Raw genomic sequence first — 27,272 nt, forward strand, 5'->3', positions numbered from 1 at the left:
CCTTTGTCATCATCTCTCTAATATCTCTAACTGCACTGGTTTTGGTTGAGTTGTTTTAGGATCACCATGCGCTGCATGCCGGGATACACCTCCGTGTTGACACAAAATGGTCGAGTATGTTTTGTGACCCGGGAGTTTAGCAGGCCAAAAAGTTGTACCTTATTATTCGGCACGCAGAACATCTGTTCGAATCGTAAATAGTAGGTGAGTGCATAAGATATGAAAGCAAGACTGTCGAAGGAAAGCTGATTCTGCCACAGACAGACACACAGTCCGCCCTGCATGACTGGGACAGCACTCACAGGTCGGTAGCATACAATATCTATCTAACTAACACCGGGCATATTATTGGACTGCAATCTTGTCCCTAAAGGGCGAGGACGCGATTGCATGAGCAGAATGTCTAAAGATCGCCAAAATACACATTTGCAGTGATTTTTCCTTGTCCACTTTGGCATATCAAGTGCTTGTGACTATACGGGTCTATCTTTACATAGCAGAAGAATCTGGACATCAAGTTAGGGGATTCAGGTTCACCCGTTGCTGACCGGTGTATAAAAATGAGCACACAGCCATGCGATCTGTAGGAAAACATTGGCAGTAGAATGGCCTTACTGAAGGCCACACAAGCTCACAGAAAGGGACCGCGGAATGCTTTAACACTTACATATAGTCTGTCCTCGGGTTGCAACACTCACTACCAAGTTCCAAACTGCCTCTGGAAGCAATGTCAACACAATAATTGTTAGTCGGGAGCTTCATGAAATAGGTTTCCAAGGCTGAGCACACACGCCTAAGATCCCCATCTGCAATGCCAAGCGTCGGCTGGATTGGTGTAAAACTCGCCGCCATTGGACTCTCACGCATCACCATCTGGCACTCCGACAGATGAACCTGGGTTTGGCCAGGAGAACGTACCTGTATAGGGACAACTGTAAAGTTTGGTGGAGGAGGAATAATGGTTCGGGCCCCTTAGTTACAGTGAAGGGAAATCATAACGCTACAGCATACAATGACATTCTAGATGATTCTGTGCTTCCAACTTTGTGACAACAGTTTGGGGAAGGCCCTTTCCTGTCTCAGCATGACAATGCCCCCGTGCACAAAGCGAGGTCCATACAGAAATGGTTTGTCGAGATCGGTGTGGAAGAACTTGATTGGCCTGCACAGAGCCCTAACCTAAACCCCATTGAACACCTTTGGGATGAATTAGAATGCAGACTGCGAGCCAGGCCTTATCGACCAACATCTAAACAATTGTTTACTCCATGTGTAACTCTGTGTTGTCTGCTCACACTGCTTTGCTTTATCTTGGCCAGGTCGCAGTTGCAAATGAGAACTTGTTCTCAACTAGCCTACCTGGTTAAATAAAGGTGAAATAAAAAAAATAAAAACATGACATCAATGTAACCAGCTGATTCTGAAATGTAACAACAAATGGAAGGAGCTTGTTGACATCGTGTCCTGTAGCCTCTAGGCAGCAGTAGCCATATCCCGAGTGACTGACCATGTCGAAGACAGCAAGTGAATATGAAGTAGTTATCCTCCTATATAGCTGCTTATTTGTTGGCCTAGTTATGAACTTGTATTTAGACAGTCCTTCAGAAGCCTCATATATAAACATTTTTAAATCAAAGGTTAGTTTGTTAACATCCTCCCGTCTTGTTTCAGACCGTTGCCTACATCAGAGGACGTGAAAACAAGCCGAATGTAAGTGAGAGGTACAGGAATGTTACTACTGCCAATACCCATGTCCCATATTAACCACGGAGCCACAATTATTCTCTTAGTGCTATTTGGACTGAACATGTAAGGCTAGATATCGCCATGCTGATTTGATATGACTTGTCACCATGGTGATTCACAGTTTTTTTTTTTTTTTACGTGTCATCATTTTTGGCATGGACCAATTGGCAACATGGGAGCTAAATTGTAAACGGTCTCCATTTTAGTCCAAATGCATGTAATGCTGTGATTTTTAACTCATGATTAGTACATTCATAGTTGTTGCATTGCACGTTTATTCTTACTGTTTTTATTGTTTTTTTTGTTGTGCTTTTTAAACAAAATTGTAAATATAATGTATCCTCTCTGTTATGAGGGTCGTTCCGAGGTCGTTCCACCTCAAAGCACAAAGAGGAGTTTGACACCCACCGTCTCAGATTGTTCTGAAATTGTAAGAAACCGATCAGATTAAGAAGAACAGATCAGATTAAGAAGAACAGATCAGATTAAGAAGAACCGATCAGATTAAGAAAATCAGATTAGGAGGAACAGATCAGATTAAGAAGAACAGATCAGATTAAGAAGAACCGATCAGATTAAGAAAATCAGATTAGGAGGAACAGATCAGATTAGGAGGAACAGATCAGATTAGGAGGAACAGATCAGATTAGGAGGAACAGATCAGATTAGCGTTCCTGCTGCATTGTTTTGTTGAAATATAATTTGAGTTGAGAAATTAAGATAATTGATTGCACCCAAATTGTCAATTTTTTTATTTATAGGATTCATATAAATTGACTTTTGACCATTTTATTTAAATTCTTCATGTTCTAACTCATTGTTAGAAAAAAGTTTGGTCCAAATTGGATGTTAGGTACTACATTTTATTGAAGATTATATGAATCCTATAAATTTAGGTGCAGTCAATTAGCTTAATTTCTCAGAGATTAAATTATATTTCAACCAAATAATGTTGCAGGAATGCTAATCATATCCATTTCTAACGACAGAAACAATGTCAGAACAATTGGAGGTGGTGGGTGTCACGGCTTGCTGAAATGACAATGTTAGTTCTGTGGGGAGCAAGCTTCCTTTTCGGTGGTTGTCATACTAAAAACTTGTCACTTCCTGTTTGAATGTCCTGTACAGGAAGAGAGCGGCTGCAAAGCATCTAATTGAGCGCTACTTTCGCCAGTTAACAGAGGGCTGTGGAAATGGGGCCTGCACGAATGAGTTGTGTGCTTCGTGTCTTGGTTTTCAACCGCTGGATCACAACGCGGCAGCCATCAGAGCCCTGGAGCTCTATAAAATTAACACCAAACTGTGTGACCTTCACCCCTCCGCTGCCTTCCCTGACAACAACAGTGGCGAGGACACACAACCTGCCTTATTGGGCGACTGCCACGGGAAGATGACAGACAACCTGTTTCCCCCTAGGGAGGACTTCAGAGGTAAACATTGTGTATCCCAGATGGCTCCCTCTTCCCTATATAATCCTCTACTTTTGACCAGGGCCCTATATAAACCACTACTTTTGACCAGGGCCCTATATAAACCTCTACTTTTGACCAGGGCCCTATATAAACCTCTACTTTTGACCAGGGCCCTATATAAACCACTACTTTTGACCAGGGCCTTATATAAACCACTACTTTTGACCAGGGCCCTATATAAACCACTACTTTTGACCAGGGCCTTATATAAACCACTACTTTTGACCAGGGCCCTGTATAAACCACTACTTTTGACCAGGGCCCTATATAAACCACTACTTTTGACTAGGGCCCTATATAAACCACTACTTTTGACCAGGGCCCTATATAAACCACTACTTTTGACCAGGGCCCTATATAAACCACTACTTTTGACTAGGGCCCTACATAAACCACTACTTTTGACCAGGGCCCTATATAAACCACTACTTTTGACCAGGGCCCTATATAAACCACTACTTTTGACCAGGGCCCTATATAAACCACTACTTTTGACCAGGGCCCTATATAAACCACTACTTTTGACCAGGGCCCTATATAAACCACTACTTTTGACCAGGGCCCGGTTTCCCCATAGCGATAGAACTTGCGAGTGTCTTTTAACGAAGCGTATTTCCTACAACGGCCGAAGGATGCGTTTCCTAAAACGGCACAGAGAGCGAGAACGTTCACTAAGTGCGTCACATTGAGGCATCGTGTCGATACTGGTGGGATGGAAAGAACGGCTCTCGGATCAGAGTTCTCCCTTTCCAGTCTTACCTCAACATTAGAATTATTCCACAATACTGACGATGGATCAGCTCCTAGAGAGATATTACCACCCATGGCTGAAAAGATTGAGACAATTTATTCCAATACCCTATAATAATGCACTGAATCAAGACTCAAGACTCATCATTGCTCACTTGTTGTTACGCACCTTGAAAAATATTCAGACACAAATTACAGACAGTAGGCCTAGTCTACAATTTGCGAAATAGAACTCAATTCAATACACATGAAATTGATTTCAATATGATTGAAATACATACGATGCATTCAGAAAGTATTCAGACCCCTTCACTTTTTATACATTTTGTTACGTTACAGCCTTAAAATTGATTAGATCAATTGTTTTCCTCATCGATCTAAGCTCGATACTCCATAATGACAGTGAAAACAGGTTTCTAGAAAAGTTGGCAAATTTATAATAAAAAATTTAAAAACCACCTTATTTATTTAAGTCACACCCTTTGTTATGAGACTTGAAATTGAACTCTGGTTTTTCCATTGATTTCCATTGTTTCCATCCAGTTTCCATTGATCGTCCTTGAGATGTTTCTACAACTTCATTGGAGTCCACCTGTGGTCAATTCAATTGATTGGACATTATTTGGAAAGGCAAACACCTGTGTATATATATATAATGTCCCACAGTTGACGGTGCATGTCAGAGCAAAAACAAAGCCATGTCGAAGAAATTGTCCGTAGAGCTCAGAGACAGGATTGTGTCGAGGCACAGATCTGGGGAAGGGTACCAAAACATTTCTGCAGCATTGTAGCCACTGTGTTATTGGGGACCTTCAATCATTCTTAAATTGAAGAGGTTTTGAACCACCAAGACTCTTTGAGCTGACCGCCCAGTCAAACTACGCAATCGGGAGCAAAAGGCCTTGGGGAGGTGACCAAGAACCCGATGGTCACTCTGACAGAGCTCCAGCGTTCCTCTGTGGAGATGGGAGAACATTCCAGAAGGACAACCATCTCTGCAGCACTCCACAAATCAGGCCTTTATGGTAGAGTGGCCAGACGGAAGCCACTCCTCAGTAAAAGGCACATGAGAATCCCGCTAGGAGTTTTCCAAAAGGCACCTAAAAGACGCTCGGACCATGAAACAAGATTCTCTGGTCTGATGAACCCAAGATTGAATTATTTGGCCTGAATGCCAAGCATCAGGCACCGCTCATCACCTGGCCAAACCATCCCTACGGTGAAGCATGTTGGTGGCAACATCATGCTGTGGGGATGTTTTTCAGCAGCAGGATCGAGGGATAGGTGAATATAGCAAAGTACATACAGATCCTTGATAAAAACCCAGACTCCGACTGAGACGAAGGTTCACCTAACAGGACAACGATCCTAAGCACACAGTCAAGACAACACAGGAGTGGCTTCGGCACAAGTTTCTGAATGTCCTTTACTGGCCCAGCCAGAGCCCGCACTTGAACATCTCTGGAGAGACCTGAAAATAGCTGTGCAGCAACGCTCCCCATCCAACCTGACAGAGCTTGAGAGGATCTGCAGAGAAGAATGGGAGAAACTCCCGAAATACAGATGTGCCAAGCTTGTAGTGTCATATCCAAGAAGACTCAAGGCTGTAATCACTGCCAAAGGTGCTTCAACAAAGTACTGAGTAATGCGTCTGAATACTTAAGTAAATGTCATATTTCTGTTTTATTTTTAATACATTTGCAAACATTTCTAAAAGCTGTTTTTGCTTTGTCATTATGTGGTATTGTGTGTAGATTGAGGTGGGAAAAAAACAATCAGTTTTAGAATAAGGCTGTAACGTAACAATTTGGATTAAGTCAAGGGGTCTGAAATCTTTCCGAAAGCCCTGTATAGGGCTCTGGTCAAAAGCCCTGTATAGGGCTCTGGTCAAAAGCCCTGTATAGGGCTCTGGTCAAAAGCACTGTATAGGGCTCTGGTCAAAAGCACTGTATAGGGCTCTGGTCAAAAGCACTGTATAGGGCTCTGGTCAAAAGCACTGTATAGGGCTCTGGTCAAAAGCCCTGTATAGGGCTCTGGTCAAAAGCCCTGTATAGGGCTCTGGGCAAAAGTAATGCACTATGTAGGGAAGGTGGTGACGCGGTATGTAGGGCAGGTGGTGACGCGGTATGTAGGGAAGGCGGTGCCGTGCTATGTGGGGCAGGCGGTGCCGCGGTATGTAGGGTGGGACGCGATATGTAGGGCAGGTGGTGCCGCGGTATGTAGGGCAGGAGGTGCCGTGGTATGTAGGGCAGTAGGTGCCGCGGTATGTAGGGCAGGAGGTGCCGCGGTATGTAGGGCGGGGACGCGGTATGTAGGGCGGCGGTGCCGCGGTATGTAGGGTGGGACGCGGTATGTAGGGCAGGTGGTGACGCGGTATGTAGGGCAGGAGGTGACGCGGTATGTAGGGGGGAGGTGCCGCGGTATGTAGGGCGGGAGGTGCCGCGGTATGTAGGGCAGGAGGTGACGCGGTATGTAGGGCGGGAGGTGCCGCGGTATGTAGGGCGGGAGGTGCCGCGGTATGTAGGGGCGGGAGGTGCCGCGGTATGTAGGGCGGGAGGTGCCGCGGTATGTAGGGCGGGAGGTGCCGCGGTATGTAGGGCGGGCGGTGACGCGGTATGTAGGGTGTGACTCGGTATGTAGGGCGGGAGGTGCCGCGGTATGTAGGGCGGGAGGTGCCGCGGTATGTAGGGCGGGAGGTGCCGCGGTATGTAGGGCGGGAGGTGCCGCGGTATGTAGGGCGGGAGGTGCCGCGGTATGTAGGGCGGGAGGTGCCGCGGTATGTAGGGCGGGAGGTGCCGCGGTATGTAGGGCGGGAGGTGCCGCGGTATGTAGGGCGGGAGGTGCCGCGGTATGTAGGGCGGGAGGTGCCTCGGTATGTAGGGCGGGCGGTGCCGCGGTATGTAGGGTGTGACTCGGTATGTAGGGCAGGAGGTGCCGCGGTATGTAGGGCGGGAGGTGCCGCGGTATGTAGGGCGGGAGGTGCCGCGGTATGTAGGGGGGAGGTGCCGCGGTATGTAGGGCGGGAGGTGCCGCGGTATGTAGGGCGGGAGGGCGGTATGTAGGGCGGGAGGTGCCGCGGTATGTAGGGCGGAGGTGCCGCGGTATGTAGGGCGGGAGGTGCCGCGGTATGTAGGGCGGGAGGTGCCTCGGTATGTAGGGCGGGCGGTGCCGCGGTATGTAGGGTGTGACTCGGTATGTAGGGCAGGAGGTGCCGCGGTATGTAGGGCAGGAGGTGCCGCGGTATGTAGGGCGGGAGGTGCCGCGGTATGTAGGGCGGGAGGTGCCGCGGTATGTAGGGCGGGAGGTGCCGCGGTATGTAGGGCGGGAGGTGCCGCGGTATGTAGGGCGGGAGGTGCCGCGGTATGTAGGGCGGGAGGTGCCGCGGTATGTAGGGCGGGAGGTGCCGCGGTATGTAGGGCGGGAGGTGCCGCGGTAAGGGCGGGCGGTGCCGCGGTATGTAGGGCGGGCGGTGACGCGGTATGTCAGGGTGTGACTCGGTATGTCAATAGTCCATTCAGGGTGTTATGTAGGGCGGGCGGTGACGCGGTATGTAGGGTGGGAAATAGGGCGGTCGGTGAGCAAGGGCGGGCATTTTATGTAGGGCGGGCGGTCGCTATGTAGGGGCGGGCGGTGTCCAGGAGGCGGTGCCGCGGTATTTAGGGTGGGACGCGATATGTAGGGCAGGTGGTGCCGCGGTATGTAGGACAGGTGTTGCCGCGGTATGTAGGGTGGGACGCGGTATGTAGGGAAGGTGGTGCTGCAGTATGTAGGGACGCAGACACAAACCTTTTCTCCATTCATGCTATTCAATAGTCCATTCATTTTTGAGAGAAAAATAGTGAGCAACCATTTTAATCTCTGTTATATGTGTCCAGAGGTGCGTTACCTGACCGAGGAGAAGGTGTATGAGATCCTGAGTATCTGTGAGGGGAAGAAGGACTACTCTCCTCTGATCCGAGTCATCGGGAGGATCTTCTCCAGCGCTGACGGGCTGGTGCAGAGCTTCAGGAAAGACGAGGAGCAGCACCCCAACACCAAGGAGCAGCACCCCAACACCAAGGAGCAGCACCCCAACACCAAGGAGCAGCGTAAGACCCACCAGGCCAAAGATGAGGACAAGGACGAGGACGACAAGGAGAGAACCACCGCCATGGAGCAGGAATCAGAGGCCTCGGCGTCCATGGAGGGAGCGACGGGATCGACGGAGAACAGACTGGGTCCTGTGGAGGTCTCAGTGGACATAGAAGCTGTGAGGAGAGTGTACGACAGACTCCTCTCCAACGAGAAGATGGAATCGGCCTTCCTCAACGCCCTGGTCTACCTAACTCCCAACGTAGAGCTGGATCTAACCTATCTAGACGTGTATGACACCAACCCAGACTACCTAAACATCTTCATCATCGTGATGGAGAACAGCAGCCTCCACAGCCCAGAGTACCTGGAGATGGCCATGCCTCTGTTCTGTAAGTGTATGAGTAAACTCCCTCTGCCTGCCCTGGCCAAGCTGACGCGCCTGTGGTCTCAGTACAGTGTAGAGCACATCAGACGTATGATGGAGACCTTTCAGCAGCTCATCACCTACACGGTAACGTTACATTCTTTATTTGATTTTTAAGCTTTTTATTTAATTCATGCTCGCAGTCGACCAGACTGAATTGTACAGAATACGCAGTTACTTTCAGTAGTCACTTTTACATTCAATGTTTTATGTACATTTGTTTTTTGTCATTTTCTGCCCTACCTAGAACTATTCATTACAGAGGAATCAATGCTATATCTCAAAATAAACAGCACAGGATACAGCAGGTGGAAAAAGTACCGCGAAATGCTGTTATACTAATAAAATGTGTTGTATTAACATTATTAAGGTGATCAGCAACGAATACGTCAGCGGCAGTCTGGTAAACGACGACGAGGGCGTTGTGGCGGCCACCAAGTGTCTGAAGGTATGGGTCTTATTGATTTGACATGTTAGTCATTTATCAGACTCGCTCTTACAGAGCAATCTTACATTCATCTTAAGGTAGCTTGGGTGAGACAACCACATTTTACTTTTACAAGCACTGAAGTTCACGGCCTTGCTCCCTCTTATCTGACAGTCGTGCTCGTTCCATACAACCAAGGAGCTGGTCTATAACAATACCTGGTGTTACAACCAAGGAGCTGGTCTATAACAATACCTGGTGTTACAGCCGTAAAACAGTGGTTTTCTAGCAATGATCAACAACCAACTTAACAGATCTTGAAGAATTCTTAAAAGAAAAATCTGCAAATATTGTTCAATCCAGGTGTTGAAAACTCTTAGACGTACCCAGAAAGACTCACAGCTATGAGCACTGCCAAAGGTGATACTAACATGTATTGACTCAGGTGTGAATATTTATGTCAATTAAGATATTTCTGTATTTCATTGTCAATAAATTAGCACATTTCTAAAAACTAATGTTTTCACTTTGTCATTTTGGGGTGTAGATTGGTGAGAAGAAGAAAACAAACAATGTAATCCATTTTAAATTAAGGCTGTAACACAAAGTGGAAAAGGTCAAGGGGTATGAACACTTTCTTAAAGCACTCTAGGTGTAGAAGCAAGGAGAATCCTTTATCAGATCCCCACAGCTATGGAACGCCTTGTCAGGAAAATATATTTTTATACATATGATAGTTGTAAATGATTGTTTTACTGTAAAGTGATTTGAATCATGTTTGATTCCGTTTGAAGCTGGTGTTCTACGCCAACGTGCTGGGAGGTGACCTCGATACGGGCCACAACGAAGAGGAGGTAAGACATGTTGTCCAGCTGGAGCAGCCTACTGATTGTGATTATCTAATCATCTCATAATCAACGAGAACGGTATTTGTCTATGAAGAGAAGTTGTGACTTGCTTTAACTGTTTAGGTTGCCTTTTCCACTTCAATATGGATTGAAAATGGCATATTTTGTCTTGACTGATAACCATTATAAATTTGAGCACAGCACGCAACAAGAAGTTGCCGCCATCCCTCCCACGAATTGGGCAACTTTTTCACATTTGTTGTCTGAGTGAGGTAGATGTTGTTAATCAAGAGAGGAGGATGTGTTGAAAGATGAGATGTTGAGGATGCTGTAAATAGAGAGGGGAGGATGTGTTGACAGATGATACCTTGAGGGTTATAATAAATACAGCTTTGAGGTCATATACTCAGGGCCTTAACCCTGGACAGGACACTAGTCCATCACAGGGCCTTAACCCTGGACAGGACACTAGTCCATCACAGGGCCTTAACCCTGGACAGGACACTAGTCCATCACAGGGCCTTAACCCTGGACAGGACACTAGTCCATCACAGGGCCTTAACCCTGGACAGGACTCTAGTCCATCACAGGGCCTTAACCCTGGACAGGACACTAGTCCATCACAGGGCCGTAACCCTGGACAGGACACTAGTCTATCACAGGGCCGTAACCCTGGACAGGACACTAGTCTATCACAGGGCCGTAACCCTGGACAGGACACTAGTCTATCACAGGGCCGTAACCCTGGACAGGACACTAGTCTATCACAGGGCCGTAACCCTGGACAGGACACTAGTCTATCACAGGGCCGTAACCCTGGACAGGACACTAGTCTATCACAGGGCCGTAACCCTGGACAGGACACTAGTCTATCACAGGGCCGTAACCCTGGACAGGACACTAGTCTATCACAGGGCCGTAACCCTGGACAGGACACTAGTCTATCACAGGGCCGTAACCCTGGACAGGACACTAGTCTATCACAGGGCCGTAACCCTGGACAGGACACTAGTCTATCACAGGGCCGTAACCCTGGACAGGACACTAGTCTATCACAGGGCCGTAACCCTGGACAGGACACTAGTCTATCACAGGGCCGTAACCCTGGACAGGACACTAGTCCGTGCAATGCAGGTGTTGAAGCACGGTGGTTAGGAAAAACTCCCTAGAAAGGCCAAAACCTAGGAAGAAACCTAGAGAGGAACCAGGCTATGAGGGGTGGCCAGTCCTCTTCTGGCTGTGCCGGGTGGAGATTATAACAGAACATGACCAAGATGTTCAAATGTTCATAGATGACCAGCAGGGTCAAATAATAGGTCTGGGACAGGTAGCACGTCCGGTGAACAGGTCAGGATTCCATAGCTGCAGGCAGAACAGTTGAAACTAGAGCAGCAGCACGGCCAGGTGGACTGGGGACAGCAAGGAGTCATCAGGCCAGGTAGTCCTGAGGCATGGTCCTAGGGCTCAGGTCCTCCGAAAGAGAGAATTAGAGAGAGCATACTTAAATTCACACAGGACACCGGACAAGACAGGAGAAGTACTCCAGATATAACAAACTGACCCTAGCCCCCCATAAACTACTGCAGCATAAATACTGGAGGCTGAGACAGGAGGGGTCAGGAGACACTGTGGCCCCATCCAATGATACCCCCAGACGTAATGACCTTCAATTCACATGTCTAGGAACAGTCTAATAGTGATCTAATGACCTTCAGTTCACATGTCTAGGAACAGTCTAATAGTGATCTAATGACCTTCAGTTCAGAAAGTCTCAGTGACCTATTGATATAATATCATCTACTTCCGTCTTTTAAAAAGAGAAGTATGGCACTATGAAAGATGTGACGACACAGATCATTCATCTGTACGCTACGTGCAAACCACTTTGTTTTGAGCATCAATCTAGTCCCATGTTCTGACCCAAACTGGGTGCAGAACCTGTTTAAACTCCCTGAAAACACAGGGATGACGATTCACACAGGTTAGTAATATCAGAGGTCCTGGGAGTTTCCCGGAAAACAGTAGGTTTTTAGGGCTGGGATTAATAACCTTCTTGACAAGTAAAAATGAGTGACATGGCAGATTCGGATGGGACTAAAATGACAGATGTGGTGGTTTCTGCTTGTGCTCATAATTACATTACCTGAGCTCCCCCAGTAAAATGTATGCTGTCCGTAAAGGGCTTAAGATCGTATTTTATAACTTAGCTAGCCATGTTGGCAGTAGAATAAGCTTCCAAATGATGCCCACCTGACCCAGATTGTGATTTATAATGGAATGTTTTCGGATTGCGTAAACAGTCATTGTGTGACGGTGGGGATGCGTTCCTAACAAGAAACTACAAGTTTGCTGGCTTCAGTTCCTCAATGGCAAATCTATGAGGTCAAAAAGCACCTTTCCTTGTCATAATGCATTGAAATTACTTACGATCTGCACAGTCTGGAGAGGTGTGGGGCCACTAGGAGACACCAGTTAGTCCTCTCACTGAAACCCACAGTTTGGAGAGGTGTGGGGCCACTAGGAGACACCAGTTAGTCCTCTCACTGAAACCCACAGTTTGGAGAGGTGTGGGGCCACTTGAAGACACCAGTTAGTCCTCTCACTGAAACCCACAGTTTGGAGAGGTGTGGGGGCCAGTTGGAGACACCAGTTAGTCCTCTCACTGAAACCCACAGTTTGGAGAGGTGTGGGGCCACTAGGAGACACCAGTTAGTCCTCTCACTGAAACCCACAGTTTGGAGAGGTGTGGGGGCCAGTTGGAGACACCAGTTAGTCCTCTCACTGAAACCCACAGTTTGGAGAGGTGTGGGGCCACTTGGAGACACCAGTTAGTCCTCTCACTGAAACCATTGTAATAGTTTTCTTATCGTGTACTTATCTTATCTCCAAAAGCTAAATTAATATTCTTATCATGTTACTGTAAGTATCAGAAGTATTTTCAGATTTCGTTATCAATAAATTCAGTGAAAGTACAGGAAATGTAAAATGCACATCAAATCAACAATGTAATGTTTGGATTCATTCTTGTCAGATGTACAGTTGTGTCCTCACCTTTTGGTCTAATAATTTACCCATAATCCTCAGTGTTCTCTTCATGGTTCTGTAAGGAACGTTTTCAATTTGGCCCTATCCATGTCGGTCAAGTATTGTTATGGTAGTGGGAAGTTTTTTTTGTGTTTTTTTTTAAGTGCAAATTCAATCAGGAGGAGGAGCCCCCGTCCAGCGAGCTCACCCTGCAGGAGCTCTTGGGGGAGGAGAGGAGGAACAAGAACGGTCCCCGGGTCGATCCTCTGGAGAAGGTGAGGAGAGACCACCACAATGGAAATTAAACTTCTTTTAAAGAATGTACTTTTTCTTTCTTATAATCATTTAGTCAAAGTATTCAGATCGCTTGACTAGTTCCACGTTATGTTACAGCCTTATTCTAAAATCGATTAAATCGTTTTTCCCCCTCAATCTACATACAATACCCCATAATGACAAAGCAAAAGCTTAATCACATTTGCATAAGTATTCAGACCTTTGGCAGCGATTAAATCCTTGAGTCTTTTTGGATAGGACGCTACAAGCTTGACACACCTGTATTTGGGGAGTTTCTCACATTCTTCTCTGCAGATCCTCTCAAGCCCTGTCAGGTTGAATGGGGATCGTCGCTGCACAGCTATTTTCAAGTTTCTCCAGAGATATTCCATCAAATTCAAGTCCGGCCTCTGGCTGGGCCACTCAAAGACATTCAGAGACTTGTCCCGAAGCCACTCCTGCGTTGTCTTGGCTGTGTGCTTAGAGTTGTTGTCCTGTTGAAAGGTGAACCTTCTCCCCAGTCAAGGTCTGAATACTTTCCAAATACCCTGTAAATACTTTTTTTGCGTTATCCTCAATGATTTAAATACTTTGTTATCCACAGTGATTTGGAATGGATTGTATCCACGTGTGGTTGAATTGTTTTTAAATTGTCAAATGAAAAGGAGCTGGGCGTCAGGACCCTGGACTGCAGACGACCCCTCATCCCCTTCGAGGAGTTTGTCAACGAGCCTCTGAACAATGTTCTAGAGATGGACAAGGACTTCACCTTCTTCAAGGTGGACTCGGAGAGTAAGTTCTCCTTCCAGAGCTGTCCCTTCATCCTCAACGCCTGCACCAAGAGCCTGGGACTGTACTACGACAACCGCATCAGCATGTACAGCGAGAGGAGGATCACAGCGCTCTACAGCCTGGTACAAGGACAGCAGCTCAACCCATACCTCAGGCTCAAAGTACGACGAGACCACATCATCGACGACGCCCTCGTCAGGGTGAGTCACAAACAACACACACACACACACATTATATAGTACCAGTCCAAAGTTTGGACACCTACTCATTCCAGGGTTTTTCTTTACTTTTGAAGAAATCGAAACTGAAATAACAGATATGGAATCATGTCGTAACTAAAAAAGTGTTAAACAAATCAAAATATACAGTGGTAATAAAAGTTATGTGAACCCTTTGGAATTTCCTGTATTTCTGCATAAATTGGTCATAAAATCTGATCTTCATCCAGGTCACAACAATAGACACACAGTCTGCCTAAACTAATAACACACAAACAATTAGATCTGTCTTCATCCAGGTCACAACAATGGACAAACACAGTCTGCCTAAACTAATAACACAAACAATTATATGTTCATGTCTTTATTGAACACACTGTGTAAACATTCACAGTGCAGGGTGGGAGAAGTATGTGAACCCTTGGATTTAATAACTGGTTGACCCTCCTTTGGAAGCAACAACCTCATCCAAACGTTTTCTGTAGTTGTGGATCAGACCTGCACAACGTTCAGGAGGAATTCTGGACCATCTTTACAAAACTGTTTCAGTTCAGCAATATTATTGAGATGTCTGGTGTGAACTGCTCTCTGAGATGCTGTGGCACGACCTCAAATCGGGTTGAGGTCAGGACTGACTGGGCCATTCCAGAAGGCAGTGCTTCTTATCTTAGGTCTTCTGCATGGTTCACACCAGGCAGTGCTTCTTGTGAATAGCCAACTCAAGTTTTGTGAGGTTTTTTTTTGGGGGGGGGGGGCAGCTCTAACCAACATCTCCAATCTCATCTCATTGATTGGACTCCAGGTTAGCTGACTCCAATTAGCTTTTGGAGAAGTCATTAGCGTACAGGTTCACATACTTTTTCCAACATACACTGTGAATTTAATGATGTATTCAATATAGCAAGAAAAATACAATAGTTTTTGTGTATTGCTGTGACTTAGATGAAGTACAGATTAAATGTTATAACCAATTTATGCAGAAATCCAGGTGATTCCAAAGGGTTCACATACTTTTTCTTACCAATGTATTTTATATTTGAGATTCTTCAAAGTAGCCACCCTTTGCCTTGACAGCTTTGCACACTCTTGGCATTCTCTCAACCAGCTTCATGAGGTAGTCCCTGGAATGAATTTCAATTAACAGGTGTGTCTTAAGTTATTTTGTTGAATTTATTTCCTTCTTAATGTGTTTGAGCCAATCAGTTGTGTTGTGACATGGTAGGGTTGGTATACAGAAGACGATATTTTACCAAATAAGGCTAAGTCCATATAATGGCAAGAACAGCTCAAATAAGCAAAGAGAAATGACAGTCCATCATAAAATATATTTAGATTTAACTTTTTTTTTTTGCTTACTACATGATTCCATGTGTTATTTCATAGTTATGTCTTCACTATTATTCTACAATGTAGAAAATAGTAAAAATAAAGAAAAACCCTGGAATGAGTAAGTGTGTCTCTAACCAGTGTGTGACCCAGATCACTGGTTGCTGAGGAAAAGGAGGTTAAAGGGGGGTGATTGTAACTGGTGTGAAATGTCTAGCTAGTTAGCGGTGGTGCGCGCTAATAGCGTTTCAATCGGTGACGTCACTCTCTCTGAGACCTTGAAGTAGTGGTTTCCCTTGCTCTGCAAGGGCCACGGCTCTTGTGGAGTGATGGGTAACGATGCTTCGTGGGAAGCAGTTGTTTTTGTGTGCAGAGGGGCCCTGGTTTGAGCCCAGGTAGGGGTGAGGAGAGGGACAGAAGCTATACTGTTACATCACATACAGGGCATTCGGAAAGTATTCAGACCCTTTGACTTTTGCAAAGTTTTGTTACATTACAGCCTTATTCTAAAATGGATTAAATAAAATCATATCTACACACACAATACCCAATAATGACAAAGCGAAAACAGGTTTTTAGAGGTTTTTTGTACATTTTTTATAAAAAATTTAAAATACTTGAAGTATTCAGACCTTTTGCTATGAGACTCGAAATGTAGCTCAGGTGCATCCTTTTTCAATTGATCATCCTTAAGATGTTTCTACAACTTGATTGGAGTCCACCTGTGGTAAATTAAATTGATTTGTCATGATTTGGAAAGGCACACACCTGTCTATATAAGATCCCAAAGTTGACGGTGCATGTCAGAGCAAAAACCAAGCCATGAGTTCGAAGGAATTGTCTGGAGAGCTCAGAGACAGGATTGTGTCGAGGCACAGATCTGGGGAAGGGTAGCTAAACATTTCTGCAGCATTGAATGTCCCCAAGAACACAGTGGCCTCCATCATTCTTAAATGTAAAATTAAACATTGATGGCGATTGCATCGTCTGTGGACCTATTGGGGCGGTAAACAAATTGAAGTTGGTCTTAGGTGACAGGTAAGGTGGAGGTGATATGATCCTTGACTAGTCTCTCAAAGCAATTCATGATGACAAGTGAGTGATAGTCATTTAGTTCAGTTACTTTCACTTTCTTGGGTACAGGAACAATGGTGGACATCTTGAAGCAAGTGGGGACAGCAGACTGGGATAGGGAGAGATTGAATTTGTCCGTAAACACACCAGCCAGCAGGTCTGAGCATGCTCTGAGGACATGGCTAGGGATGCCATCTGGGCCGGCAGCCTTGCGAGGGTTAACACGCTTCAATGTCTAACTCATCTTGGCCACAGAGAACGAGAGCCCACAGTCCTCTTGAGCGAGCTGCGTCGATGGCACTGTGTTATCCTCAAATCGAGCATAGATTGTGTTTAGCTTGTCCGGGAGCAAGACGTCGGAGTTCGAGATGTGGCTTCCCTTTGTAATTCGTGATTGTCTGAAGTCCCTGCCACATACGTCTGGTTACTGAGCCGTTGATTTGCGACTCCGCTTTGTCTCTGTACGGACGTTTTGCCTGTTTGATTGCCTTACGAAGAGCATAACTGCACTGTTTGTTTTCAACCATATTCACCTAGCCGTGGTTAAATGCCGTGGTTTGCGCTTTCAGTTTTGCTGCCATCTATCCATGGTTTCTGGTTATGGTAGGTTTTAATGGTCACAGTGGGAACGACATTCCCTGTGCACTTCCCAATGAACTCCGTCACCTTGTCAGTGTATACATCAAAGTTATTCTCAGAGGCAACCCGGAACGTATCCCAGTCCGCATGTTCAAAACAATCTTGAAGCATGGATTCCGATTGGTCAGACCAACATTGAACAGTTCTTAGCACGGATGATTCCTGTTTTGAGTTTCTGCCTATAGGAAGGGAGTAGCAGAATGGAGTCGTCATCTGATTTACCGAAGGGGGGAGGGCCTTGTAGCCACCCGGAAGGGAAAGTAACAATGGTAGTTTTTGAAGCTAGCTAAAATAAATGTGGCCTCGGGTTATGTGGTTTCCAGTTGCGCAAAGTCTAGTGAGGGCCGTCGTGGTATCGGCTTGAGGGGGAATATACTGCGATATGGCTGCGACAATAACCAAAGAGAATTCTCTTTGGAGGTAATATGTTCAGCATTTCAGGTATTCGATGTCTAAAGGACTTGAGTTCCTGTACGTTACCACAATCACACCATGCGTGGTTAATCATGAAACATACACCTCCGCATTTCTACTTCCCGGAGAGTTCTTTATTCCCGTCTGCATGTTGTACTGAGAACCCATCTGGCTGTATGGACAGGGACAGTATATCCGGAGAGAGCCATGATTCCATGAAACAGAGTATGTTACAGTCCCTCATGTCTCTGGAAGGAGGTCCTCGCCCTGAGCTCGTCTACTCTATTGTCCAGGGACTGAACATTCACCAGTAATATACTCAGAAGCGGTGGATGGTGTGTACGCTTCCTGACTCGGACTAGAAGTCCACTCCGAATACCTCGTCTCCGTGGCATCTTGGAGTAGCCTCTGGGATAAGTTCATGCACCTTGGGGGGTACGAACAAAGGATCCAATTCAGATAAGTAATATTTATGTTCGAAATGCAGGTGAGGGATTTCCGTCTGTATGTAAATACGCAAAGAACATTCTGGGCTAATGTAAGAAATAACAAAACAAAATAATACTGCTTAGGAGCAGAGCGGCCATGTTGATCGGTCGGTCGGACTCCCTCTAGTCATCTTTGTCTTAATTATTTTGTCAGACAAGCTCGGTACATATCGTTGATTTGATTTAAAACACATTGGAAGTGTCTATATATGGAAAAATACACGTTTCTAACATTTCTACCAATCGATTGGTGGAAGAACAGACGACTCTCGGTCGACCAAGACCAGGCTAGTGCTAAGGTGAATGGGAAGGGTTCCTCTGTTTGTCTGTCCCTCTCCTAACCTAATGGTCTGCGTCCTACAGTTGGAGATGATCGCCATGGAGAACCCAGCGGACCTGAGGAAGCAGCTGTTTGTAGAGTTTGAAGGAGAGCAGGGCGTTGACGAGGGAGGGGTCTCTAAAGAGTTCTTCCAGCTCGTCCTGGAGGAGATGTTCAACCCTGATATTGGTGAGATGTTCTGCTTGGAATTTAACTATCTGTGGTTGAATCAAGACACAAATTGCTCCCAAGGATGAACCAGACTTGTGGGAGTCCACAATTTATTTTCTGAGGACTTGGCTGATTTCTTTTGATTTTCCCATGATGTCAAGCAAAGAGGCACTGGGTTTGAAGGTAGGCCTTGAAATATATCCACAGGTACACCTCCAATTGACTCAAATGATGTCAATTAGCCTATCAGAAGCATCTAACGCCATGACATCATTTTCTGGAATTTTTCAAGCTGTTTAACCTAGCGTCCCACCTGGCCAACATCCAGTGTAATTGCAGATTCAAAAACAGAAATAAATCAAACATTCATAAAACTTCATAAAACATCTCTCGGGCGTTTTATACATGTTATATGTAATCCAAAGACACTGTCCTAATGCTGTATGTAGACATGTTTCAAGACCCCTTGTTTTTCCACATTTTGTTATTACAGACTTATTCTAAAATGGATAAAGTTTTAAAAAATAAAAATGTAAATCCTCATCAATCTGCATATAATGACAAAACTAAAACAAGTTTAGTCGTTTTTGCTAATGTATAAAATATTTAAAAAACATATACCTTAAAGTATTCAGACCCTTTGCTATTAAACTCAATTGAACTCCATTGATCATCCTTGAGATGTTTTTCCAACTTGATTGGAGTCCATCTGTGGTAAATTCAATTGATTGGACATGATTTGGAAAAGCACACACCTGTTTATGTAAGGTCCAACAGTTGTCAGAGCAAAAGCCAAGCCATGAGGTCGAAGGAATTGTCTGGAGAGCTCCGAGACGAGATTGTGTCGAGGCACAGATCTGGGGAAGGGTACCAAACAATTTCTGCAGCATTGAAGTTCCCCAAGAACACAGTGGCCTCCATTCTTAAATGGAAGAAATTGGGAACCACCAAGACTCTTCCTAGAGCTGGCCGCACCACCAAACTAAGCAATAAGGTGAGAAGTGCCTTGGTCATAGAGGTGACCAAGAACCCGATGGTCATTCTGACAGAGCTCCGGAGTTCCTCTTTGGAGATGGGAGAACCTTCCAGAAGGACAACCATGTCTGCAGCACTCTACCAATCAGGCCTTAATGGTAAGAGTGGCTAGACGGAACCCACTCCTCAGTAAAAAGCACACGACAGCCTGCTTGGAGTTTGTAAAAAGGCACCTAAAGGTCTCTGACCATGAGAAACAAAAAACTGAGATTAAAATCTTTGGCCTGAATGCCAAGCGTCATGTCTGGAGGAAACCTGGCACCATCCCTACGGTGAAGCATGGTGGTGGCAGCATCATGTTGTCGGGATGTTTTTCAGCGGCAGTGATTGGGAGACTAGTCAGGATCGAGGCAAAGATGAACGGAGCAAAGTACAGAGAAATCCTTGATGAAAATTTGCTCCTGAGCGCGAAGGTTCACCTTCCAACAGGACAATGACCCTAAGCACACAGCCAAGACAACACAGGAGTAGCTTCTGAATGTCCTTGATCAAACATCTCTGGAGAGACTTGAAAATAGCTGTGCAGCGACACTCACCATCCAACCTGACGGAGCTTGAGAGGATCTGCAGAGAAGAATGGGAGAAACTCCCCAAATACAGGTGTGCCAAGCTTGTAGTGTCATACCCAAGAAGACTCAAGGCTGTAATCACTGCCAAAGGTGCTTCAACAAAGTACTTAACTAAAGAATTGTTTCTACTTTCTACCTTCTAGACAGCACTATCAACAAGGCAGGTCCTACAGGCCCTAGTTCTGTCACACCTGGACTACTGTTCAGTCTTGTGGTCAGCTGCCACATCAACGAACTTAAGAAAATTGCAATTAATTCAGAACCCTTGGATGTACACACACACAGCTATTAATAATATGCATGTCAATCTCTCCTGACTCAAATAGGAGGAGAGCTTGACTTAATCACTACTTGTATTTGTGAGAGGTGTTGAATGCACATGTTGAATGCACCGAGCTGTTTGTCTGAACTACTGGCACACAGCACAAGACATGCCACCAGAGGTCTCTTCACAGTCCCCCATGTCCAAAACAGACTATGGGAGGCACACAGTACTACATAGAACCATGACTACATGGAACACAGAGCCACATCAGGTAACTGATGCAGCAGTAGAATCAGATTTAAAAAAATAAAAAATAAAAAAAACGTATGGAACAGCGGGGACTGTGAAGCAACACAAACAGGCACAAACTAACACACAATAGCATATGCACTTCTCACACGTACTCATGGATTTAGTACTGTATATATATGGTAGTGGTGGAGTAGGGGCCTGAGGGGACACTGTCTGGGAATGTACTGTAATGTTTTTAAAATTGAATAAACTGCCTTAATGTTGTTGGACCCCAGGAAGAGTAGCTGCTGCCTTGGCAGGAACTAATGGGGATCCATACTAAACCCCAGGAAGAGTAGCTGCTGCCTTGGCAGGAACTAATGGGGATCCATAATAAACCCCAGGAAGAGTAGCTGCTGCCTTGGCAGGAACTAATGGGGATCCATAATAAACCCCAGGGAGAGTAGCTGCTGCCTTGACAGGAACTAATGGGGATCCATAATAAATACGTTTTCAGACCCTTTACTTTTGTATGTAAATGTGATATTTCAGATTTTTGCGAAATTTCCCAAAGCCCGTTTTAGCCTTGTCATTATGGGGTGTTGTCTGTCGATTGATGACGTATAACATATTTTTGTTGTCCATTTTAGAATAAGGCTGTAACGATTCAACGTGGAAAAATTCAAGGGATCTGAACACTTGGCCAATGCACTGTATGTTAGCCATAGACACATTTCTATAAAAATAAAAATATTTTGACAAAGTTTTAAACTTGAACGCAATATTCACAAACAAATTGTCCATCTGATTTCTTGGTATTAATGTCCAGTGCTCCCTCCCTCCTCTAGGCATGTTTACATATGACGAGTCCACCAAGCTGTTCTGGTTCAACCCACCCTCTTTGGAGAATGAGGCCCAGTTCACCCTGATAGGCATCGTCTTGGGCCTGGCCATCTACAACAACTGTATCCTGGATGTTCACTTTCCCATGGTGGTCTACAGGAAACTGATGGGGAAGAAAGGCACCTATCTGGACCTGGCAGACTCTCATCCGGTACTGGAACATGCTGAAATATTTTTTAATGTAATTTTTAATCGGTCTATGTAATTAAGAAGTAGTAGTTAGACAACTACTACAAGAGCTGTGTATAAAAATGTTATTAAAAACCTTGTAATTTCATAATATAGCATTATTCCTGTTAGCTATGTATTAATATAGCGGGCTTATCCCTCTGTTAGCTACCTATTAATATAGCGCTCTTAACCCTCCAGCTACCTATTAATATAGCGCTCTTAACCCTCTAGCTACCTATTAATATAGCGCTCTTAACCCTCTGTTAGCTACCTATTAATATAGCGCTCTTAACCCTCTGTTAGCTACCTATTAATATAGCGCTCTTAACCCTCTGTTAGCTACCTATTAATATAGCGCTCTTATCCCTCTGTTAGCTACCTATTAATATAGCGCTCTTAACCCTCTAGCTACGTATTAATTTTAAAAAATGAAACCTTTATTTAACTAGGCAAGTCAGTTAAGAACAAATTCTTATTTTCAATGACGGCCTAGGAATGACGGCCTTGTACCTTGTCAGCTTGGGGGTTTGAACTTGCAACCTTCCGGTTACTAGTCCAATGCTCTAACCACTAGGCTACCCTGCCGCCCCAACACATATAGCACTCTTAACCCTCTGTTAAATACGTATTGGTGGTCTCTCCCATTTATACTGACTGACAGCCTGGGGTCTCTCCCATTTATACTGACTGACAGCCTGGGGTCTCTCCCATTTATACTGACTGACAGCCTGGGGTCTCTCCCATTTATACTGACTGACAGCCTGGGGTCTCTCCCATTTATACTGACTGACAGCCTGGGGTCTCTCCCATGCCAGGTTCAGTACCAGAGTCTGAAGGAGCTGCTGGACTATGAGGGGGATGTGGAGGAGGACATGATGATCACCTTCCAGATCTCACAGACTGACCTGTTTGGAGACCCCATCACTTATGACCTGAAGGAAAACGGGGACAAGATACCTGTTAGTGTGGACAATAGAAAGGTAAGATACCTTTTAGTGAGAACAATAGAAATTAATATTTTGTTGTAACCCTGTCCAGAACGACCCATAGATTAGACTCCTCTATCACAGAACCAGACTGACTGAAGTATCTAGTCTGTCACAGGACCACTGACTGACTGGAGAATCTAGTCTGTCACAGGACCACTGACTGACTGACTGACTGACTGGAGTATCTAGTCTGTCACAGGACTGCAGTCATTCCCCTCTTCAAAGTGGGAGACACTCTAGACCTGAACTGTTGTAGACCTATATCCATCCTACCCTGCCTTTCTAAAATCTTCGAAAGCCAAGTTAACAAAGAGATCACCAACCATTTCGAATCCCACCGTACCTTCTCCACTATGCAATCTGGTTTCCAAGCTGGTCATGGGTGTAACTCAGCCACGCTCAAGGTCCTAAACGATATCATAACTGCCATCAATTTAAAGATAGTACTCTGCAGCCATCTTCATCAACCTGGCCAAGGCTTTCGACTCTGTCAATCACCACATTCTTATTGAAGACTCAACAACCTTGGTTCCTCAAATGACTGCCTCGCCTGGTTCACCAACTACTTCTCTGACAGAGTTTAGTGTGCCAAATCGGATGGCCTGTAGTCCGCACCTCTGGCAGTCTCTATGGGGGTGCCACAGGGTTCAATTCTCGGGCCGACTCTTTTCTTTGTATATATCAATGATGTCGCTCTTTCTGGTGATTCTCTGATCCACTTCTATGCAGACGACACCATTCTGTATACATCTGGCCCTTCTTTGGACACTGTGCTAACAAACCTCCAAATGAGCTTCAACACCATACAACACTCATTTCGTGGCCTCCAACTGTTCTTAAATGCTAGTAAAACTAAATGCATGCTCTTCAACCGATCGCTGCCCGCACCCTCCCGCCCGACTAGCATCACTACTCTGGACGGTTCTGACTTAGAATATGTGGACAACTACAAATACCTAGGTGTCTGGTTAGACTGTAAACTCTCCTTCCAGACTCACATTAAGCCTCTTAATGTGAGTCTGGAATGATCTCGTTGGCTGGCCCTCGCTTCATCCTCGTCGCCAAACCCACTGGCTCCAGGTTATCTACAAGTCTCTGCTAGGTAAAGCCCCGCCTTATTTCAACTGATTGGTCACCATAGCAACACCCACCCGTAGCACACACTCCAGCAGGTATATTGCATTGGTCATCCCCAAAGCCAATACTTCCTTTGGTTGCCTTTCCTTCCAGTTCTCTGCTGCCAATGACTGGAATGAATTGCAAAAATCACTGAAGCTGGAGACTCATATCTCTCTAACTTTATTCATCAGCTGTCAGAGTAGCTTACTGTATCTGTACACAGCCCATCTGTAAATAGCCCACCCAACTACCTCATCCCCATATTATTACTTACCCTCTTGCACTTTTGCACCCCAGTATCTCTACTTGCACATCTTTCACTCCAGTATTAATGCTAAATTGTAATTATTCTGTCTCTATGGCCTGTTTATTGCCTTACCTCCCTACTCTTCTACATTTGCACACACTGTACATAGATTTTTCTATTTTTCTTTTCTATTGTGTTACTGACTGTATGTTTGTTTATTTCATGTGTAACTCTGTTTGTCTCACTGCTTTGCTTTATCATGGCCAGGTCACAGTTGTAAATGAGAACTTGTTCTCAACTAGCTTACCTGGTTAAATAAAGGTTTTCTCAACTAGCCTACCTGGTTATTTAGTCACAGGACCACTGAAGTATGAAATAAGTTGATACAGTGGAAGGGAATGATGCCATTTAATTTTGACTGGTCCTATCTGTGTTTCTGTGATCTCCAGGAGTTTGTCTCTCTGTATAGTGATTACATACTTAATAAGAGTGTGGAGCGCCAGTTCAAAGCCTTCAGGAGGGGCTTCCAGATGGTCACCAACGAGTCGCCTCTCAAGTGTTTATTTAGACCTGAGGAAGTGGAGCTACTGATCTGTGGAAGCAGGGTAAGGAAACTCATCTGAGGCCCTTTCTCAATGATTCTTTCTTTGTTTACTTGCTTCCTCTCTCCTTGTTTCCTTCTCTAAATGATTTGGGGGAGATGGTCACAGGAATGTGAGACTTTCTGGAGGCAATGATGCAGGGTATCACGGAAAGGCCAATTGAGCTTGAGCTATAGAAAAGACATTTGGGGTCACTGCTTCATGTTTTCTACACCACCTGATCTAATGCAGCCTGGTGTGTGTGTGTGTGTATATATATATATGAATATATATATATGAACTCAGCAAAAAAAAAGAAATGTCCTCACTGTGAACTGTTTATTTTCAACTAACTTAACATGTGTAAATATTTGTATATGTACCTGTCTCTTGTATTCTAACTCCTTCTACACCCCCTGATGTACCCGTCTCTTGTATTCTAACTCCTTCTACACCCCCTGATGTACCCGTCTCTTGTATTCTAACTCCTTCTACACCCCCTGATGTACCCGTCTCTTGTATTCTAACTCCTTCTACACCCCCTGATGTACCCGTCTCTTGTATTCTAACTCCTTCTACACCCCCTGATGTACCCGTCTCTTGTATTCTAACTCCTTCTACACCCCCTGATGTACCCGTCTCTTGTATTCTAACTCCTTCTACACCCCCTGATGTACCCGTCTCTTGTATTCTAACTCCTTCTACACCCCCTGATGTACCCGTCTCTTGTATTCTAACTCTTCAGAATTTAGACTTTCACGCACTTGAAGAAACAACAGAGTATGACGGAGGCTACAACAAAGACTGTCGCATTATCAAGTAAAAAAACATGTAATTTCTCTCCAGAATTACATAGAATGTTAAAATGTTGATGAAGATGTTTTAGTCCAATACATAAATCTATTTAAAAATGTTTCTTAAAATAACTTGTCTTTCAACATGTATTTTATTAGACCACCATTACACTCCTGCTCATTCTGATGCTGCTGTTGTAATGTTATTGTATATGTTTTATGAAATGCTGTTCTTTATTTCTCACTCATAGAGACTTCTGGGAGACGGTGCATTCGTTTGGTGAGGAGGATAAGAGACTGTTCCTCCAGTTTACTACGGGGACTGACAGAGCACCCGTAGGAGGGCTGGGCAAGTTAAAGATGATCATCGCCAAGAACGGCCCCGACACAGACAGGTGAGACCAGGCCTCGGGTCCCAAATGGCATCCTGTTCCCTACGTAGCGCACTATGTAGGGAATAGGGTGCCATTTGGACCAGAGACCTGTTTCAATGGTGACTCCCAGATCCTCAATCAATAATCTCTCTCTCCTCTCTCGTCAGGTTACCTACTTCTCACACGTGTTTTAATGCCTTGCTGCTCCCTGAATACGACTCAAAGGAGAAGCTGAAGGAGAGACTTCTCAAAGCCATCACTTATGCCAAAGGATTTGGAATGCTGTGAAACAAAACATAAAGTTAAATGGTTTAAATGTGTTAATGGATAAGGAAGGAGTTCTACCATACAATGAGACATGAGTTCAAATTAAAAAGTGGCATTACCACAAGGAAATGTTCCAGGAGTGTGTGCCAAGATATCAATTAGACAGACGCTTTGATCTACCCCCCCCTCAGATCTCTTTAATGTAGAACCTAATTTCTAGCTTTTTCCAATATTTTAAATCAGTCAGAATGCTTAGTGAAGCTCTGTTCTTCTGCATGTGTTTATTAAAGATGGTTGCCGTGTAAAAACATTCAGTCTGAAGCAGGTTATCATTGTCTCTGTTGGGAAAGTGCACAGAATGTTAGTGAATGGTATGTACAGGACTGTATGTTAGTGAATGGTATGTACAGGACTGTATGTTAGTGAATGGTATGTACAGGACTGTATGTTAGTGAATGGTATGTACAGGACTGTATGTTAGTGAATGGTATGTACAGGACTGTATGTAAGGGAACACCCCCCTGAAATGGACAAAAATGAATGGGAACATACTGGCACCGTACGAAACATACACACGATGTCCAATACCATTCAATTGGACGTGGTTTCATTCAAAGTTGATTGCAAATGCCAAGTGTAACACTGCAAAAATCCAATAGATGGTGAGTGCGCTCCACCGTAATTTTTCATATTGCAAATGTAACACAAGTCAAGACCCAAGAGTAACATTTTGTCAACTTATCACCCCCTTAAAGTGCTTTCTGGACCGTTTTTTGAAATTCTTTAGATTTTTTTTGTCAATTACATGTTTGTATAAGAACTGTATAAACATACTTTTGTCATATTTGATTAGAATTTTAAAAAATGTTACTTGTCCATAAGGCATATGTTTTGTCCATTTGCAATATGATTTCATAGGAAGTCAAAAGTCACTTTTTTTTGCCAAATGCCATAAGAAATGTCCAAATGCAATATGGAAGATTTGAAAGTGCCAAATCAGGATGTTATGTCCATTTGCCGTGTACGATCAATGGAAGTCGGTTTACAAACCCAAAAGTCAGTGAACCATGTCCAAATGGCATTTTTACTGCCAAAATGACCTATAGCACTATGTTAATAAGCCATGAATCAACCTAGATGGTCTATTTGTCATGTATGATGAGGGAGAAGTGGGACTGTTTTTTTACGATTTTTAAGAAAACGTCCAAAATGACAAGGGGCTGGATGGGCACCCAACCATGGACC

General features: G+C 44.7%; 1 protein-coding gene across 6 annotated transcripts; it reads left to right on the forward strand.

Annotated features, from left to right (window-relative positions):
- LOC112238614 (ubiquitin-protein ligase E3A-like) lies at positions 1-26,798 on the forward strand. Of its 6 annotated transcripts, none has more exons than XM_024407174.2 (15): positions 20-304; positions 1,672-1,710; positions 2,875-3,176; positions 7,844-8,553; positions 8,837-8,914; positions 9,688-9,747; positions 12,930-13,040; positions 13,707-14,033; positions 18,356-18,500; positions 21,431-21,636; positions 22,472-22,636; positions 24,461-24,616; positions 25,338-25,411; positions 25,638-25,781; positions 25,928-26,798. In XM_024407174.2, coding segments are annotated over exons 2-15 (2,601 nt in total). In that variant the 5' UTR covers positions 20-304; positions 1,672-1,708; the 3' UTR covers positions 26,049-26,798. The 6 variants fall into 6 exon arrangements, with proteins under 6 accessions (XP_042178754.1, XP_042178753.1, XP_042178752.1 ...); XM_042322817.1 differs by having other exon boundaries at positions 12,945-13,040; XM_042322816.1 differs by having other exon boundaries at positions 20-204.
- Positions 26,799-27,272: the final 474 nt, after the last annotated feature.

Source organism: Oncorhynchus tshawytscha, linkage group LG06 (assembly GCF_018296145.1).
Source record: "Oncorhynchus tshawytscha isolate Ot180627B linkage group LG06, Otsh_v2.0, whole genome shotgun sequence".
Taxonomy (NCBI): domain Eukaryota; kingdom Metazoa; phylum Chordata; class Actinopteri; order Salmoniformes; family Salmonidae; genus Oncorhynchus; species Oncorhynchus tshawytscha.